Below are 21,090 nucleotides of genomic sequence, written 5' to 3' on the forward strand. Positions count from 1 at the left end.
CGCCTCCAGCAGAAGGAGCAGGAGCTCAGAGAGGGGCGGGATGGGGCGGGAACGAACCAGGCCCTGGCGGCGGGAAACGGGCGTGGCCTGGCTCTACAAACAACTAGGGAGAAGGAGAGGCGCGCGAAACCAAGAGACGGCGCGTAGCGGGCTAGCGTGGATCGACCGGCAGCCAGAAGGGCAGCGAGCGCCGAGCCGGCTGGAGCGGGAAAGCGCACGCGGCCGAATTCTGCCACCGCCCGAGGCGTGTGCGCGTGCGCCGGAGTCCGACACCCGCAGCCGGCTACCTGGGGCTGCGCCCTGGGGGCAACCGTCCGTTGGGAATTGTAGTCCCACGCTCTCTGGGTACCCTCCAACGGTTCCCATTCTGCGCACTCATCCGGGCGGGGAGGAAGCGGAAGAGAGGGATGGGGATTGCCGCGGCTCTTCGACGACTGAACTACAACTCCCAGCAGGCTGTGCAGGGAGCGGTGGGCCGCCCAGTCATCCCCGCCCTGCCCTCACTTAGCCTTGAGGCCAGGCCCCTAGCGGAGGCGTTGGTGGAACCGGCCACAGATCCTTGACTGCAGTGTTTGAGACGGTTTCGGTGCTTAACGCTGGCCGGGGCCATAAGGTCGACGGCACTCTGCCCTAAGGACCGAAGGGAGGCCTCAACCCTGGGTGACGTGAGCATCAGTGTTTTTTTAAATGGTTTTGACTTCACAAGGAGCGGAGGTCGTGACTTCATTATCACCATCAGCAACTTCGCCCCATATTCCCGTCCCTGTCCAAGCCTGATGGCGCACCATAGCCACTTCCAGGCAGAGTCCTTCCACTGGCTTTGTCCAGCCTAAGCCATGGCCATATTTTGTAAATCTCCGGCTTAGAGGAGCTTGTTTTTGGAGCTGCTTTGGCAATCACACCCTTACTTAAACTGTATGGTAGATCAGTACAAAACAGGGTTCTCCAAAAATGCTTTTATTCACGCTTCACGTGTGATTGAGAAAATGTCTGTTGTCACAATTGAAGAATATTGTTATTTTGGATTCGTTGGGGTAGGGGCAGTTGTCTTGGGGCTAAATAGCTCATGGAGCTTATGAGAGGCTAAAGCCTCTATTTCCCTCCCCCCCCCCGACCGCTACCACCTCTTGGCATCACCATTGCCTCATTCACTCGACAAATTATTCCACTTTCTTTCTTCTGCCTCTACATTAACTATTATAACCTACCCAGAACCTCCTTCCAGCTATCTCTAGGCCCTGCCACGCCCTTGAGCTGTTTTTCACTCCCCGAGTGATTAGGCCAGAAGTGAAAAGGTAAAGATAATTCTACCTAATCTTACCTGAAGAGGTCGTGTTTTGATTTCTTTTCCCCTGCACCTTCTGATTCTCTGCAAACTCTCAAGATTATTTAAATACCCTCGGCCAGGCTTTATATTTGAGTCTAGGTTAGATATAAATTAACTCTGGCCAGCAAGAAACTAGATGAGAACTTCAAGACAAGTGTTTCCTGGGGTTTCACATTGGGTATGCAGAAAGCAGGACCTACAGGATGTGACACAAATCCAGGGCGTTATGAGGCATGCTCAGGAGAGAAAGGGGCCAGAGGCTAATGACTTGTCACAGTTGCAACATGCAGTGTAAGATTTTAAAATTGAGCATACCTCCCAGCATTCTATATTCCCCTTCCCATCCTTCTCCATAAGACTTCTCACCATCTAACTTTAAGTTTTACTTTTATTTTTGTTTGTGTCTTCCCACTAGAATATAAGTTCCAAATGGACAGGAATTTTTGTTTTGGTTCACTGCTCTATCTCCAGTGCTGCCAAACAGTGGCAGGCAGATGGTAGAAACTCAAATATTTATTGAATGGAAGAATAAAGAAGGTATACGTTAGGGACTTCCCTGGTGATGCAGTGGTTAAGAATTCACCTGCCAGTGCAGGGGACATGGGTTCAATCCCTGGTCTGGGAAGATCCCACATGCCCCAGAGCAATTAAACCCAGGTGCCACAACTATTGAAGCCCGTGCCTAGAGCCCGTGCTCCACAACAAGAGAAGCAACCACGATGAGAAGCCTGTGCACCGCAACGAAAAGCAGCCCCTGCTCGCTGCAAGTAGAGAAAGCCCGCGCACAGCAACGAAGACCCAATGCAGCCAAAAATAAATAAATGTTTAAAAAAATACATTACATCTTTCTCAATAACATCAAGGTCAGTGTCAGCACATCAGCTTCCCCATACACTGTAGAAGTTTTGGGCACTTAGAACAACACTACAAATTATAGGTACACTTCAGGATTAGTCACAGCTTAGAAAACAACCCCTGTAAACAAGAAACCTGTTTTGTTATTGTTGTTTCCTTCTCAAGTATCTAGGGTCATCAAAACAGTGGAGGTTCAAAATGCTAAAAATTGATGAAACTGATTTGAGCCAGCCTTCAACCATCTCACTCTGAATTGAGTCATGTGGTATGACCAGAGGCTGAGCTTTCCTTGTGGTTTTCCAGAGTAGATGACATGTAGACATGTTTGAATGGTCAAGGCCACTGGCTTTGTGGTCAGACTGAGCTGGCTCTGAATTCTAGCTCTGATGCTCACTCGCTGGGCAAACTTGGGTGAGTTAGTTAACCTCTCTGAACTCGTTTTATCATCATCTGCCAAATGATTTGAATACTCAAGTCACAGGGTTGTAGGTTAAATGAGATGTAAGTGTTTGGCAATTATGACTGATGCATAATTAGTGCTCAAAAATTGGTAATCATTATATTCATTCTGGAAAAGCAAAACAAAGTCATAAATATTTGAGATGCTGAATTATGTTACAAAGCACAAAAATAGAAAAATTGTTTTCTGCAATAATATCCACTGTGACTCAGGATCCACAGCTTTCCAAAAATAGGGTGTTTATTGCATGCCAGGCACAGTGCTAGGTAGTAATGCTGCAACAATGCATAAGACACATTCTTGTCCTCCAGAGACTCACAGCCTCCTGGGGTAAACAGCCAAGTAAATAATTATCACTCACTGACTGTGCTGACAGCTCAGCCTCCTCTCCTACCACCTACTCGCAGGATCCACATTTAAGCAACAGTCTGGGCACTCAGAAAAGACAGGCTGGACTACTGGCGTCCCTGGTTGTCATTTAAATACCTTACTTTGCTCGTGTATAAAATGGTATATAGGGCTTCCCTGGTGGCACAATGGTTAAGAATCTGCCTGCCAATGCAGGGAACATGGGTTTGAACCCTGATCCGGGAAGATCCCACATGCCGCGAAACAACTAAGCCCGTGCACCACAACTACTGAGCCTGCGCTCTAGAGCCCATGAGCCACAACTACTGAGCCCGCGTGCTGCAACTACTGAGCCCGCGTGCCGCAACTACTGAAGCCCGCGCGCCTAGAGCCTGTGCTCTGCAACAAGAGAAGCCACCGCAGTGAGCAGCCTGCGCACCACAACCAAGAGGAGCTCCTGCTCTCCACAACTAGAGAAAGCCCGCGCGCAGCAACAAAGACCCAACGCAGCCAAAAATAAAAATTTAAAAAAATTTAAAAGTAAAAAAGAAGGATATAGATTTGCTACATTCACCTGTGCACTTGCCACAAAAAGCTACTAACAGTAATTACCTATGTGAGTGTAGAGGGGGAGACCAGTGGGGGGAGGGGGGTTGGTGATAGAATAAAACTTGATAGTATATATACTTTTGAATATAAACACATATATGGCATGTGACTATATTAAATAATTTTTTTTCTAAAAGTCAAGAAGAAAAATAAACTGGGTAATAAGATGGCCTAGAAAATGATGTGGGAAATTAGCTTTGTAAATACCTGTCCCATAAGGATAGGACCAAGAAAGATTTCCCAGCTCAGTGCCTCAGCAGTAAAAATTGCTCAGAACTCCTGAGAAATGACTGTACTCCAGTGAGCACTTTAACAATCCTACCTGAGCCCTTCCCTGCCTGAAAACTTATGCTGAATCCCCATTAGCCTTAAGATGAACCCTCAATTCTTTAAGGCTCTGTTACTGCTTCTCCACACTCTGGCCCCAACCCATCTCCCCATTTTATCTCCCTCTTGTCCTAATTCAAGCCCTTGGCTCTAGCCAACCTGGGCTAACCGTACCCAAAACATCTCACACTTCTAGGCCTCCAGCCACCACAGAAGGCTGTGTTGTGTTGTGTTGCACTAATGCAGCCTGTGGAGGGGAGGGGCAAGATGGGATCAAATCTAGGCCAAGTTCTGCTAGTCAAGCCAGCAGTGACATGCATCATGGGCTGGGCTGGGCTGGGAGCAAGGGGTGCTTTTTTGTGATTGGTCTGCCCAGAAGGAGGTGTTATTGTATACTTGCTCAAAAACAGCCCATGCATTTGCTTCACACCATTCTCCCTTGCCTTTAATGACCTCCTTACCACTCCAAACTCCTGAGTTAGCTTCTTCATAAAACCTCCCCGTCACTATAACTCCATAGTCATTCCCTATACTCTTAAATTCATACAATTCACTTGTCATCTAATCAGAGCATTATAATTTTGTGTTGTTTGGGGGTTGTTTTTGGTTGTTATTTAATTTGTATTTTTTAAACTTTATGTGAGTATGTTCTAAGCCCCAACTAGCTTGTAAGCTCAGGACAAACATATTTTTTGGATCCCTCCAAATTTCCCAGGATACCGTCATACACACAGCAAGTAACCAGTAAACATCTGTGGAACAAACCATGTATACAAATAACATCCCAAGCAAGAGTCAGTCTCAGGGAAATTTACTGGTACAGCAAATGAGAGCAGGAAGGAAAGGCAGCTTCAAGAATTGGATCTAGCATAAAGGCCTCTTATGTAAAAAATCTGAAGGGTTTGAAGAGACCACCAAGACCACATCAATGTCTTGATGTTTATCTTCTTTTCTCTCTTTCTAGATATGGAAACAGGATTCCTTTCCAGCCAGGGTCTGCAGATCCTAGCAATTGCTGTCAGAGTTAGGGACCAGCCTCATTCATTTCCTTATCCAGCACCTAATAATGTAAATTTTAAAAATTTATGCATTTATCAGAATGGGTAGATAACTGGCTTGCTTATCAGATTGGATTGCATTTCTCTTTGTCATCTAAGGGACAGGTTGCTGCAGTGTCATCTGATGCTGTTAAGTGCCAGAGTTAGATATTTGCCACAAAGTTATTTTGGGAAATATTCTCTGTGCCTTTTTTCAGAGTGTTTCAATGGCCAGGAGTTTTTTTCCTGTCTGGGCTTTACCTGACCTTAAAAACTGTCAAGGACAGATGTAGTCCACTGACTGTTCTAGAAGATTTCCTCTGGTCAGATCACTTTTCCTCTCTGTGGCTGCTTGGCTGGCTACCTCCCCCTTCAGGAGGTTGCATCTTTACAGGATCTGCTGATCCTGCAATTGCCCTTCTGGTCATCAATTGCTGCTTTAGCAATCACAAAGCCTACAGTCTTCATCTTTATTACTTCCAGTCTACATTTCCGTTTTTAAAAGAATCAGGCACATTTCAAATCACTTGACCAGACGTAGGGAGAAGGCTTTGAATTTTGCAAGCCGACCAAAGAGAAGCCAAAAAGTGAACAAAATCCAGTATAAGCTAGATATCTGGTTTCAAATACAGTTTTCACTAAGGACCTCTTTTAGGCTACGAATAAAATTCAATTACGTGTCTTTTGTGCCATATTCTCAATTTTTAGTACCTCATTTTACCATCCCCCATAACCACAGCCAGGATGTTATCTCCTGGCTCTTCCTTTTTCATTAGCTCAGCGTTTTTTTCATTCAGAATGTGTCCTCTCTATTTAGAGGAAAGGACAACCTTGAGACCCAAGGTGGATACCTCTTTCGGAGCAGTAACGAGATAAGAACATGAAGCAGGTTCTGCGGCTGCATTGCAGTGTGATTGGAATAAGTAATAGTTTTTCACTCTGTACAGCATCTTTCTCCACCTACCAAATGGGAGATCGTGCCATCTCTGCCTCATGGTGATGAGATGTTACGACACATCCAGAAAAATTCATAAAGCACCTTGCAGAGCGGGCCTGCAGAAAACTGTGGTTTTCACCATTGGAGTTAAGAGCGGGAACGCATCAGACAAAAGACATCGGCTCTGGAATCTGTGGGAAAGATATTCTCCACTAACGGAAGCAAAAAGAAACTCCTATCGTTAAGACACATAATTAGCCTACGCTAAAACATTCACAAAACGAGCCGTGAAGCAACAGTAAGCCGCAGGCCCCCCTCCCACTTCGGCCGCAGTGGTGGGCGGGGCTTGATGCTTGGCCACGCCCCTTGCGCCTGGTCCCCGCGGGGCACGGCCCACCCCAGCCACTGGCCCGGGCGCTGGGCGAAGCCAGTTTTGCCCCTCCTTCCCTGTTAGAGCGCGGAGGGACAGTTCTTGCGCCTGCGCCCTGCGTCACTGGGCGCCTCAACTTGACCGCCTCCCGCCCGCGCCACCAGCCCGAGGGCCCTTTGTGCGCCTGCGCGCTCGCGCTTCCGCCCTCTCGCGGCGCTCGGCTAAGGCAGTCTGTCTGTCGGACTCTGTCCTCGGAGCAAGGAGAGGCGAGGCGACTTCGGAGAGCCAGCCGCCCTATTATTTTCTTTTCCCTCCCTCTCTCCCGTCCCACATCGCTATTCACCCCTCTCCCGCCTTTGCTTGCGCAGCCATGGCGGAGCCGTCGGCGGCCACTCAGTCCCCATCCGTCTCCTCGTCATCCTCCGTGGCCGAGTCCTCTGCGCCTGGTGGCGGCGGCGGGAGCCCGGGAGCCTGCCCCGCCCTGGGGACGAAGAGCTGCGGCTCCTCCTGTGCTGGTGAGGCGCGCCGGGGGACCCCGACCTCGGGAGGGGGGTGCCTTCGGGGTCAGGGACTGCAAGTCACTCTTGCGTACTGGAGGCTTCAGCCCCCGGGAAGGAGCGTCTGGAAAATGGGGTAAGGGGGAGGGGAGCGTCAGGTCTTGCAGGCGGTGAGGGAATAACGGGGTGTGAGGAAAACAGGTTGGGGGAGGGGAGATACTCTGGAGAGTGGGCGTTAACGCCGAGACTGGGCAGGTGGGAAAAGACACGGGTTCGGGGGAGCCGTCCTCTGAACCAGGGTGATTTAGTGGAGGATTAGAGAGATTGAGCGGATTGGGGCAGGTTGGTGGTAGGAGAAATGACTCCTTACGATTTTGAGGGGATGGTGGTGAAAGGGTTGGGTTGCATTGCAGGTTTTGCAAACAGGTGTTGACATAATCAGCCATTCGTAGTCTTCCAAAAATCATGGGTTTTTTTGGTTGCCCGTGGGAAAGATGAGGAAGTTTAATGGAAACACTGAGGCCGTTTTCTATACTGTTTTCATCTGCTGTTAATTTTTTGTGGCCAGACACCGAATGCCCGATTTTTCTGAGGCTCCGAGGTAGAAGGAGGCGTGATGAGAATAGCTCAGGGAAGATTTGGGAGGGAGCTGCTGATGGTCCAAGATGGATCCGTGGCTGCATCTGCAACACAGCCTGCTCTTCACTGGCGCGGCGTGGGGGTGGGGACACGAGGGTAGCTGCTTATATTCTAGAGGATAATAGGTAGAGTCATGCCAAGCCATCAACATATTTTAATTTCATGCTTTTTGTCGGCTATTATTGATCGAAGTATAACAAAAGGGGGTGTTTCCCGCAGACAGGGGGGAGGGGGAGAAAAGTCAGACAAAGCAGGGGCTGGTTGAACCCCCTTCTCCTCCCATCTCTGTGAAAGACTAGGAGGGAAGCTGCAGGCCGCTTTCAGTTTCCATTGTATAACGCGTCTGCCTGGTGGTGGGAGCTGGCTGGCAAGCTCCCCTCGTGCAGAGATCTGCAGTGCAGATGCCTTCTTGGGGGGGGAAAAAAAGCACCATGAGCAGGTGGTGATTCTTAAAGGAACTCAGTCTTCCAAGAAAAAGAAAAAAAAAAAGCATTTTGTCAAAAGAAGGGCCATAAGCTTGGCAGAGTACAGATAATTTTGCTGTTTATTTAGTTACCTTAAAGGATTTTGAGGCGTTTTAAAATGCTTCAACGTCTCCTTTGCCAGAATCTTGGGTTGATTGTTCTAAAGAACAAAACTGATCTTAGCCCTAAATATATTCTCTACGTGTTTTTCGAACAGTGGATTTCCACGTAAGAGCTTTGGTACTCATTTGGATTTTCCAGTGTGGTTATGGCCATTTCAGTAGAAACAGTATCAGAGGAAGCTTCTGCAAGGCCAAGATTACATGTCCAGATAAATGAACGAAGCAAGCAAATTTAGAACCCTTGTCCCCTTTAAACTACCACTGCTTCTCCTCCAGATTTTTGTGTTCTGGGCAAAGGTCCAGATGAACAGCAGCTTCCTTATATATTTAGCAACTTGGTGTTTTGGCTCTAATCACTTGTCATTGGTTACTGTTTGGTTTTTGGCCCTTTTGTGCATACCTTTTGATTTCTCTTGGTTTTAAATTTTTGATACAGTTGAAAAATAAATTAGATACTCTCTCCACCTTAAAGTCTTACCCATTGCAAATATGTATTAATATTGTGTAAAAATCATTAATACAGTTTTAGTGGGTTCAGTGCAAGATCCTCATTTGTCAGGTCAGTACTGGAAAAGTTTAGCTTAAGACATTGCAGTGTATAGTCATCATTTCATTGCAGAAGCTCTTCCTCCTTACAGAATGCTTTCTCCATCTCTGAGGAAATGTCTCAAGCTTTTGCACCATGAAAATAAGATGAAGTCTGTTATTCCAAAATTTGACTCATTTAAAATGGATTCTTGGGCTTCCCTGGTGGCGCAGTAATTGAGAGTCCGCCTGCCGATGCAGGGGACACGGGTTCGTGCCCCGGTCCGGGAAGATCCCATATGCCGCAGAGCCTGCGCGTCCGGAGCCTGTGCTCCGCAATGGGAGAGGCCACAACAGTGAGATGCCCGCGTACCGCAAAAAAAAAAAAAAAAGGATTCTTAAAAAATTTACCTTGTTTTAAAAATCTGTAAGTGTTGATGTCAACCTTTAGCTTCACTTTCATTCACCAAGCTCCTCTTGGTTTTAGAGACTTTCAAAAAATAAAAAAAAGAAGAGGAAGTGGTCACTTGGTGCCTGCAGGAGACAATTGTGTCTTGACTGACCTGTCCAAATTTTAGAAATTTAGTTCCTACCTAAAGGTGATCAGCAATAGCACTCTCTCTTCCAGTGCATCGGGTGTTAGTGCAGCTGGCAGTGATGTACGCTTGGAGAAGGTCGGGGCCAGGATTGGCTTCCCAGATTTCTGCCTTTGAAGGAAAGTGAGGATTTCAAAGGCAGAAATTTGAGGTTGAGGTAGAAAATACGGAAATAATGAGTGCTCTTTTCAGGATGAGGGTTGCCTTATTAGACATCAAGTATAGATACCTGTCTATTGTCTGATGTTTAAAAGTGCTTTAATAGCTTGTTGTCTATAGCCTTTGAAATTCTATAACTTGCTAGGGACTATTCTTTATTACTGCTCTGAAAATCATGGTGCCAAAATAAAGCTACATTTCTTGTGTCTGTTTGTGAAAGTTAGCTTAAAGCAAAAACAACTTGGACAACTAAAAAGTATTTTAATGCTTTAAATACTTCTTTTTCACTCATGAAACTAAGTTGTTCTGTGTACTTTTTAAGGCATCATTTTTACGCTTTGTTCTAACACGTCAATCAATCATATGATTACGTAACTTGTATTTTCAGTCTTAACTCTTAAGTAAAAAAGAACTCTGACCACCCGTTCAACGCTGACAGCTGTATTGTATTCATGTCCCATTAGCAGTGACAGTATAACATGGTGATAAACACACAGACTTGAGCCCCAGAGACACCTAGATTTCAATCCTGTCTCTCGCATTAATTGTATGACCTTGTGTACATCCTAAGCCTCAGGAACGTGACCTAGACAAATTTGCTTTGCTGCCGTTAGATCCTAACTTTGATTGAATAACGATACCTAGTACTTGATACATCTATTTAGAGGTTTGAAACACATAGATACAAAAAACAGTTGAATTACAAGTGAGAAATCATTTAATCTTCCTCCCAGTAAAGGATGCTCTATCTTTTTCTGCTTTCTAAAAGCGAGTCAGTTGTTTCAGCTTTTGACCCCTCATATTAATAAGAGCTGCCACTCCTTCCACTCACCTGATCTGTTAAAGAAGTTGAGGGGGAGCCAGGATGTTTCATAGATCGCTTGGCATCAGTATGCTTAAATACTTTGTGCAGCATTCTGACCATAAGTATAGTCATGATACATTGTGAAACTCCTATCAGTGGAAGCAAGAGTACAGGAGACAGCAAGAATGAATGGTCATGTCAGTATGGTTCACAAATGCCTGTTGACTAAGGTGGTTTTTATTCCCCAGGAATAGAAGATTTCTTTTAATGCTGTTTTCTTTTAGAGTCAATTCACAAATAGTTTAACGACTATGATCAAACAAACCAGTCTACATATATTTAACACTTACACCTTCCTTAAATTGAAATCTCTTGGGAATTGTTTATGTAGTAGCTGGTAAGAGCATCAGTGTTTTTATTTTTATTATTTTAGTGATGGTCTGAAAACAAAATAAAACTCATACTATTGCTTTTATTGTATTCTGTGGTGAGGAAATTATATACTGGTCCTGATATAGGAGGCACCTGTTTAATCCTGTGCAGGTTACAAACGTTTGTAAACAAAGCTTGGTAGTGAAGGCATTGGTGCTGTGCCTTTGAAGGGCCAGGGGAAAGTTAAGGTTTCCAGTTTTGTGTGAGCCAAGAGGTTGTTTGTTCTTTAGAAGGGCGCTTCTCTTTAGACTAGCCATAAACCTAGAATTTACCACTTTTGTAATTCTGAGCAGAATTAACAAAAGCTCCAAATAAATGGTTAGCTATGCATATTCGTTGCGTGTACCTAGCTTATAGTTTGTGTTCAACTTTATTGTTAATGATGAATTTATAACTGCCTCCTAAACTGTACAGACTTGTGAAAAATATATAAATTTCATAATAAAACGTTTAAAATAAAAACTACCAAGTCGGTATTATGTTCGTATCAGGAGTTGTGCAGGAGACTGACAGCTTTTATTCTGTTTATTCATAACAACTATTCTAGAAATAATTTGGATCATCGGGTATGTTATAGGTGTTTTGAAAAAGTACGTATGCTACATAAGTTTAGCTGTAATCAGTATTGCTTGCGATTACATCATTGAAGTCTTTTACTGCATATCTGACTAGTAACATCTGTTATTAGAGTATGACATGTTACTCTGTAATACTGCAATTTCAGAGAGAATCTGTTTATTTATTTATTTATTTTTTTGACGGGGTCGGGGGAGGCTGCACTGCATGGCTTGTGGGATCTTAGTTCCCCGACAAGGGACTGAACCCGGGCCACGGCAGTGAAAGCGCCGAGTCCTAACCACTGGACCGCCAGGGAATTCCCAGAGAGAATCCCTTTAAATACTGTATAGGATTTGCATTTCTGTTTTACGTTTTGGGGTGGTGGTGGTAATTGCTACCAATTAGCCTCCTCTTGTGATGGTCTCTTTAAATTTCAAAGAAATATTCGTATCTGTTTTTTCCAATCTACGTATCTGTTTTTTCCAATCTACTGGTTGAGTTTTGCCTGTAAGCACATCATCATAACCTAGTGGGGAGGCGGGTTGGGGGGGTGGCAGAAGGAGCTGTTTGACTTGTTCCTCACTGGCAGTTTGCCCTTGAGGGTCTATTGAAGGGTATTCTGAAAAACATTTTTAGCAAAACTAATACAGAGCCACCTGAAGGCATTTCAGCAGTGAGCATTGTCTTCTTTTTACATAAAGGTGGAAATATTTGATTTTTTATATCTTATCTTTGTGTATTGCTTTATGGTTTGATTTGTGCCCATACATTAACTTAATTCAACAAATGTTTGAGCATACATTAAAGCTCTTTGTTAGGTGCTGTGCGTACAACATCTCTCTAAGAGGCTGTATTCAATAGGAGAAAGACTTATATTTTTTATCTGTGAGGTGGGTAGTGAAATAAATCTCACTTTACAGATGAGGAATCAGAAATTAAGTGATATGCCCAAAGGTTTGTGTCCGTGAAGTTGAAGATAGGATAAAACAGGGATAGAGGACCAACTCAGTTCTTTCAAATATGTACACTGCCTCTCTTTGAAATTTGAAACAACATGCGATAAAAACGGTTCAGTCACTCTCTTGAATTCAGTTATTGGTTTACTGAGTCCAGTTAACTTAGAAACCGTCACTTCTGGTCCCATGGTTCCTAAGCCGGGTGCCTTTTTGCTCCACCGTTCTACAGAAACATCTCTTGTCAAGTTCACCAGTTATTTTCCACATTGTTAAATCCAGTGGTTACTTCTCTTCCTCATTTTATTTTATTTTATTTTATTTTTTCTAAATTTATTTATTTATTTTTGGCTGCGTTGGATCTTCTTTGCTGTGTGCGGGCTTTCTCTAGCTGTGGTGAGCAGGGGCTACTCTTCGTTGCGGTGTGCGGGCTCCGCATTGCAGTGGGTTCTCTCATGCGGAGCTCTAGGCACTAGGCACGTGGGCTTCAGTAGTTGTGGCACACGGGCTCAGTAGTTGTGGCTCGCAGGCTTTAGAGCACAGGCTCAGTAGTTGTGGCGCAAGGACTTAGTTGCTCCGCGGCATGTGGGATCTTCCCGGACCAGGGCTCGAACCCGTGTCCCCTGCATTGGCAGGCGGATTCTTAACCACTGCACCACCAGGGAAGCCCTCTTCCTCATTTTAAATGCCCTTGATTCCTCCCTTTCCTTCATATAACAATTAGCAAATCCTGTTGATTCTACCTTCAGAATATATTCAGTGACTACTAGTTTTCTCAAGTTCCATTGCTACTACCCTGGTCCAGGCTGTTATCATAGCTCTCCTGGATCACTGCAGTTGCCTCCTAAGTGGTCTCCAGACTTTCTCCCTTGGCTCTCTTCAGTCTTTTCTCTGCACAGCAGCTGGTGTAAGCCTGCGAAAAATGTAAGTCAGATTATTTCACTCATTGGCAAATGCTCCAGTAGCTTCTGATCCCACTCAGATTAAATGCTGAAGTCCTTCGAAGGCTTATGAAGCCCTGTAATATCTGGTCCCAGCCTCCCCCTTGCTCACCCAGCTTTAGCCACACTGATCTCGCTGTTCTTCACACCAGGAGTAGCTCTCTACCGCAGTCTTATTTGCTGTTCACTGTATCTAGAATGCTCTTCCCTCATACATTCTCGCAGTTCTTCACTCTCTCACCTCCTTTAGGTCTTTTCCTGGCCACCTGATCTAACTTGCACAAGAGAAAAAACACCTTATAGGCCTTTCCTGCTTTATTTTTCTTACCACTTGTCATAATCTATCTTACAGTATTTGACTTATTTATTTTGTATATTGTCTGTCTGCCACGGTAGAATATAAGTTCCATCAGAGTGGAGATTTTTGCTGCTTTTTTCACTGCTCTATCTCTAATGCCTGAACAGAACCTGGCACAAAGCAGACCCTCAGATGTTTTTGAAAGAGAGCAGAGACCTTATTGTTTTTGTCCAGCAACTAAAACTAATCCTGGGCTCATAATAGATGTTCAATAAATTTATGGAATGGCTAGATAGTTGGAGAAACCCTATTCCCAGAAAAATATGCATATAAATGAAGTATTGCGTGAACTTTCACAGATTCATGAACTACTATGAAATCTACTCATAAACCTCAGGTAAAGAAAATTTAGTTTTTAAAAGTCAAATTATAAGCATTGCAAAAACTTACACATACGGAAATTGATATATTCATTTAGGTGCTGAGGAGAGAATTTTCATGTAAGCGCATAAAACTATATCCAAATATATCGTACGTTACTGTCCTTACTTCTGGACTTTAGGTATTAAGTCCACTAATGGCTTTAATCCATAAAATTATAACCACTTGAATGCCACATTTTGTGTATTAGAAAGAGACTCACTTCCAATAAGGACTCAATGGTAGGCTAGTCTGATGTGTCAGAATTTTAAAATATGTTAGAATAAGTTTGATTTCCATCTTACTCCTAACAGAATCTGAGATTTTGATCTGATACGTTTCAAGCATTATTTGGAGAAGGGTAAGATATTCCTAACAACAGTAAATGTAGCACTGCTTTAGAAGTTGGGTTATTAAAATATTTGTAACCAATTTACTGTTTATACAGTCCAATTTGTTTCTTTCTGTCAGGCTTTCTAATGTTTCTTGTGCGACAAGAGTTCTGCTTATTTTTCCTCTTAGATTGCATATGCATTTACTCCACAAACGTACAAAGAAAGCTTTCCAACTCTTTTTAGTGTTGTAACAGAGTGAGCATCTTGACTTATACCAGAGGGAACTACATTACTACATTAGTAGGACTAATATCCAGTAGGTACTCAAAGTCTGTTTTTGAAATAACAATTTAAACTTTTACTATTTAGTTTTCACCAAACATTCATTAAGGCTCTATAACGTTCAGGCCTCCATATTCTGTGCCTTCTACTATATGCTGACCATCATATTCTGTGCCTTATGAAAGATACAGGGACATGTAAGGTGGCCCTTAGCCGTAAGGTGCTTCCAGTCAGGTTGGAATTTATTTCCAATAGCAAATAAATTGAATTTATTTAACTAGATATTAGATCTTATCTAGGTTTATTGGTTCCAGAGGACCAAAACATTACTAATTGGTCTATTTGCCATAGTTATATTAGCTCTAGTAAATTAAAAATTAGCCTGCCAGTTTATGTAGATTCTCCCCATGCCTTAAGTTTGGAAAGTGCTTAGTAACTTGCTTCCAAAGGGCACAGTGTAGAAGGGTGGGGAGAAGTACTACCATGGAGAAACTTGGCAAACTCTACCTCAGCCAGGGGATCAAGGTTAATATCATCAGTGGTAAGTCACATTGATAGTATGAACCGTTGATATGGTATGACAAGGATGGCCCTTCATCTCAGTGGAGGATTACCTCCCTAAAACTCATAACTCCAGTCTAACCATGAGAAAAACATCAGACAAATCCAAATTGAGGGGCATTCTGTAAAATATCTGAGCAGCACTGCTCAAAATTGTCCAGATCATCAAAAGTAAGGAAAGTCTGAGAAATTGTCGTAGCCCACAGGAGGCTCCAGAGACATGATGACAAAACATGACGTGGTATCCTGGATGGGATCTTAGAACATGAAGGGGGCATTAGGGAAAAATTAATGAAATCACAACGAAGTGTGGGCTTTACTTATTAGTAGTGTATCAACATTAATTCATTAACTCTGACAAATGTACCACAATACTAATGTAACATGTTAATGGCGGAAACAGTGCTGGATATAAAGCAACGCTCTGCAATCTTTTTGCCTTTTCTGTAAATCTAAAATTATTCTAAAATAATTTTTTTTCAAAAAGAGAGAGAGAGAAAGACTTAATCATGAAATAGAAATTATTTTGGAAGAGGCAGGCAGGTCCGAGTAATGCAGTGGAGGTCCTAGCCAGCACAAAAAGGTAAGAAAAAGAAAAAAATGGCATTAAGTTTTGGGAGAAAAATCAGTCTGCCTATTCCTGGAGCTCTGATGGGGGAGAGGGCAGTAATTGGCTCCGTTTAGCAGTTTTTACTGAGATCATGAGTTGACATCAAGAATTGTGGTCATGAGAAAGAGTGGAAAGATTGACATTTTTTTGTGGCCCAGCTATAAAGCAAAAAGGAAAACTAAATGATAAAAATCATTTGTTTTGATATTAGAGAGAATTTTAAAATTTTACTTATTTATTTATTTGGCTGCACCGGGTCTTAGTTGGCGGCACATGGGATCTTTAAGTTGCAGCCTGTGGGATCTTTAGTTGCAGCACGCGAACTCTTAGTTGCGGCACGCGAACTCTTAGTTGCGGCACGCGAACTCTTAGTTGCGGTATGTGGGATCTAGTTCCCTGAACAGGGATCAAACCCGGGCCTGCTGCATTGGGAGAGCAGAGTCTTAGCCACTGGACCACCAGGGAAGTCCCTAGAGAGAATATTAATATTAGAGAGAAAAGTTGTTTAAAAGAACTGATGAATTTCTCATTTTCATTATATTAGTTTTAGATAAAATTTCAAATACTTTATTTTTTCTTATGTATTAGAAAATGCTTTAATAATCTATAGAAACTAACACAAAGGAAAAAGCTTTGGCGTTAAATTGTAGAAGTCATTCTACAAAGTTGTTCCTAGAGTAACTTACTTCTCTAAAAAATAGTCTGTATTCTGCTGGTGTTGAAGGACAGATATCACCAAAATAAACAATTCACTGAAGCTGTTTTTACTGCAGTTTAGAAAATTCAAACAGTCAGATTTATTTAGTATATTTTCCCCAGGTGATCTGACTGGTAGAGTGAGAGAGAAGAAGCACAGGCTTTCAGGAAAAGTTCAAGTTTAAATCTTGATTCTGACACTTATAAGCTTCAGTTTTTGTAAGGATTTGATTTATAATGTATATCAATACTTAATTCAGTGTCTATCACAGATACCTGGGACTCAGTAAGTGAAATGAAGCTGTTTTCAAAGAGAGTATGATTTTTTTTTTTTAGTTTTAGTTTTGACAGTTTGTTGCTGCTTAAAGTATTATCAATATTGAAAATCCAGTGGTGTGAAGACTAATAAGATTATTCACTAAATGGTTTTATTGAAAGACTTGCTAGAGATCCCATTTTAGGTGTCCTTTTTCTCCCTTTAAGTAACTACCCCATTCCATGTGGGTGGGGAGCATAGGTGTGTGTTAGGAAGTATAAGAAAAATGTGTGTTCATAATAGAAAATTTAGGAAACAAAAACGTAAAGAAAATTAAACATCCGTGGGTACTATATCCTTTCATTTTGTAACAATAATTTTTTTCTTTTTTTCTTTTTTTTTGCCGTACGCGGGCCTCTCACTGCTGCGGCCCCTCCCGCTGCGGAGCACAAGGCTCCGGACGCGCAGGCTCAGCGGCCATGGCTCACGGGCCCAGCCGCTCCGCGGCATGTGGGATCTTCCCAGACCGGGGCATGAACCCGTGTCCCCTGCATCGGCAGGCGGACTCTCAACCACTGCGCCACCAGGGAAGCCCTACAATACAGTTTTTAATGAATAGTATCCCATCGTATGGATATACCAAAACCTATTTAACCAGTCCCTAATAGATTTTTATTAAATTTCCTTAATATTTGTGATGAACAATCTTATAACTTCATATTTGCACAGATTTATGGGACTTCCCTTGTGGTCCAGTGGTTAAGAATCTGCCTTCCAATGCAGGGGATGCAGGTTCGAACCCTGGTTGGGGAACTAAGATCCCACGTGTCGCGGGGCAACTAAGCCCACACCCATGCGCCACAATGGAAGAGCCTGCATGCCGCAACTAAGACCCGACACAGCCAAATAAATAAATAAAACATATATGCACAGATTTATTATTTTATTTATAAATAAATCTGATTATTTATTGGAATTAGATTTCATCAGGTCCACTCGTACTTTTTTATCCCTTACCTTCTAGCAACTTCCTGGACTTTGTTCCTGCAAATATTGCTTCTTTTTATGTTCAGTCTTTTTCCTTCTACTTGCTCCTTTCTCTATATAAATACGCTTGTCATTTCCATTCCTAAAAATCTTTCCCTTGACTCTGCCTCTCCCTCTAGCTGCTGCCCAGTTTTTAGTCCTTCCCTTTATCATCATACTTCACACACTTTAAACTTCCATTCAGTCTTCAGTGCCTGGCCCGCTCCCCACCCCTCTAACTATAGAGTCATCAATGCTAAATTACTTGATTACTTAATTTCAGTGACCCATCTGAAAGTCTTAACCACTCATCGGCTTTTTTTTTTTAATATATTCATTTATTTATTTGTTTTTATTTTTGGCCGCGTTGGGTCTTCGTTGCTGTGCATGAGCTTTCTCTAGTTGCAGCAAGCGGGGACTACTCTGTTGCGGTATGCGGGCTTCTCATTGTTGTGGCTTCTCTTGTTGCAGAGCACGGGCTCTAGAGCGCAGGCTCAGTGTTGTGGCACATGGGCTTAGTTGCTCCGCTGCATGTGGGGTCTTCCCGGACCAGGGCTTGAACCCATGTCCCCTGAATTGGGAGGTGGATTCTTAACCACTGTGCCACCAGGGAAGCCCCACGCATTGGCTTTTGGCTCTGTTAATCGTTCCCTAAAGCTTTCTCCAAGTGACACCATTTTCTCCCACATTGACTCCTTTCTGTCTCCTTCACTGATAGTTCTTTCTTGCTCCTCTTTAAATGTTGGTAGTGTATCTCAAGATTCCATTGTTAACAGCTCTCTGATTCTCCCTGGACAAATTCATTCACTCCAGTGGTGTCAGTTCTCACCCAGATGTTAACTCCCAGATGTTTATCTATAACCCTTAACAGTCTCCTGAGCTTATTCATATTGGCAAACAGTTTCCTCTTTGATATGCCTTAGACAACTTATTTTTTAGTGGAAATTAATATAAAGAATTCCTTCTCCTCTGTTTCATTCCCCAACCAAGTGGCATTTCATGTAGTCCTTCAGTCCTTTGATTTTTGCTTCTCCAGTCTCCAACATCCAATGACCAAGTCCAGGCCATTCTGTTCTGTCATATCTATCCCCTTTTTCCCATCCTCACTGCCTTAGTTAAGCCCTCATGTCTTGCCAAGATTATGTAGTAGCTTTTCATTTAAGTCCATACTCTACCCTGCTGCCAGAGTTCTCTTTAAAATACATGTGACATTGTGAATCCCTTACCTCCAGTGATGCCTCATTATATACATAATATCCAAATTTCATTGCATGACATTTAAAGCCATTTGGAATCTGATCAGTTGTTCCTTCTCCCCAGAATGCCTTCCCCTGTCTTATTCACCTGACGAACATCTCTTCTGCCTCTGCTGCGTTCCCACAATGCATACTGGTTTGTCTTTTTCAGTTGCTTGTGCACAACCATCATCTCTGTGCTAATACAGTGCCTAGACCTAGCTACTTGAAGATAATGTTTGATTTAATTAATAGTATTTGAGCATTAAGGTTGCCTTTTTTGGGTTCAGTTGCCTGTAGCATAAATATGGCATATGAGTACAACATGGTTGTGTAAGTTAGAAGACCTCATGCAATATTGTTGCAAACTACTACTGGTTATCTGTGTTCTGTATCAAAATAGATGCTATTGCATAAAACTTTGTATGTCGAAATTTTCCATTAGGAGGGGTGTTAGGTGGAGATGAAAAGTTCATAGGATCTTTTTTGTCATCAGGCTTATTTAGCATTTGGATTTTCAGATTTGTTCAGTTGGCAGAGATTTAATGTTGCAGATAATTGCATACAGAAGTGAACCCATCTAGGGGCCTTCCTGGTGGCTCAGTGATTAAGAATCCACCTGCCAATGCAGGGGAGACGGGTTTGAGCCCTGGTCCGGGAAGATTCCCGCATGCCGCGGAGCAACTAAGCCCCGTGCGCCACAACTACGGAGCCTGCGCCCTAGAGCCCATGTGCCACAACTACTGAAGCCCGAGCGCCTAGAGCCCGTGCTCTTCAACAGGAGAAGCCACTGCAGTGAGAAGCCAGTGCACCATAACAAAGAGTAGCTCCCTCTTGCTGCAACTAGAGAAAGCCCCTGCACAGCAATGAAGACCCAACGCAGCCATAAATAAATAAATAAATTTAATAGAAAAGAAATGAACCCATCTGGAAACATTAAAGAAATAGATAGAAATGCTTGCTTTAACAAGGAAAGGTGAATTGTTTTTCATTTGTAGGAGTAAATGTGATGCTTAATTTTAAGATAATTAAAAAGTAGTGAATTTTAAAATTCTGGTTTTGAGTTACTGAATTACTGCCTCTTGTCCACTAAATTCTGCCTTGGTGTTAACATGCTCCATGTCTGTTGACTAGATAGTTTGCTTTTTTGTTTTGTTTTTGTTTTTGTTTGTTTTTTGCGGCACGTGGGCCTCTCACTGCTGCGGCCTCTCCTGCCGTGGAGCACAGGCTCCGGACGCACAGGCTCAGCGGCCACGGCTCACGGGCCCAGCCTCTCCGCAGCACGTGGGATCCCTCCGGACCGGGGCACGAACCCGCGTCCCCTGCATCGGCAGGCGGACCCCCAACCACTGTGCCACCAGGGAAGCCCAATAGTTTGCTTTTTTTAACTGAAGTATAGTTGATGTTCAATATTATGTACATTACAGATGCACAGTGCAGTGATTCACAATTTTTACAGGTTATACTCCATTTATAGTTACTATAAAATATAGGCTATATTCCCTGTGTTGTATTTAGATTAGTACTTACAGATATAGTGATGGCCCAGTCCTTTAAAGCAATCTCCTCATTTTAAGTGTATTTCTAATATTTGTGAAAACATTTTTATAATTGCAAGAAAAAAGGCGTTAAGTAAAGATCAGTATATTTAGGGGCACTTTTGGAGGGTTTTGTTTTTCACATGCTGTTTTTATTCATTTTTTTTCCATTTTACCAATGGCAATTTATATTCTGTTTGATTATTTTTCTTTTAAGGCCAAAGGTTGTAGTGAAAAGCAAATCTCCCTCCTGCCCCAGACCTCAAAGTCCCTGTTTTTGCCAGTTAACAAATGGAGGCACACTGTATGCACTTCAGTACTTTGGTGTTTTTTGTTTTTTGTTTTTTTTGTGTTTTTTTTTTTGCGGTACGCGGGCCTCTCACTGTTGTGGCCTCTCCCATTGCGGAGCACAGGCTCCGGACGCGCAGGCTCAGCGGTCATGGCTCACGGGCCCAGTCTCTCCGCGGCATGTGGGATCCTCCCGGACCGGGGCACGAACCCGTGTCCCCTGCATCGGCAGGCGGACTCTCGACCACTGCGCCACCAGGGGAGCCCCAGTACTTTTTTTTTTGTTTTTTTTTTTTTGCGGTACGCAGGCGTCTCACTGTTGTGGCCTCTCCCGTTGCGGAGCACAGGCTCCGGACGCGCAGGCTCAGCGGCCATGGCTCACGGGCCTAGCCGCTTCGCGGCATGTGGGATCTTCCTGGACCGGGGCATGAACCCGTGTCCCCTGCATCGGCAGGCGGACTCTCAACCACTGTGCCACCAGGAAAGCCCAGTACTTTGGTTTTTAATTTAATCTATCAACATATATAGCTGTTCCTCATTCTTTTTCATAGCAGCAAGTATTCCATTATTTGGATGTAACTAAG

At 43.4% G+C, this 21,090-nt stretch overlaps 1 protein-coding gene across 4 annotated transcripts in view; it reads left to right on the forward strand.

Annotated features, from left to right (window-relative positions):
* Window positions 1-6,465: 6,465 nt before the first annotated feature.
* RTN3 (reticulon 3) overlaps window positions 6,466-21,090 on the forward strand; it is a 60,255-nt gene continuing 45,630 nt past the window's right edge. For all 4 annotated transcript variants that reach the window (XM_082659079.1, XM_082659081.1, XM_082659080.1 and 1 more), the window contains exon 1: window positions 6,466-6,785. In XM_082659079.1, the coding sequence (XP_082515205.1) occupies window positions 6,641-6,785 (145 nt within the window). In that variant the 5' untranslated portion in view covers window positions 6,466-6,640. The remainder of the gene's footprint in view (window positions 6,786-21,090) is intronic.

This window comes from Grampus griseus (genome assembly GCF_964374135.1).
Source record: "Grampus griseus genome assembly, chromosome: 8".
NCBI classification, from domain to species: Eukaryota; Metazoa; Chordata; class Mammalia; order Artiodactyla; family Delphinidae; genus Grampus; species Grampus griseus.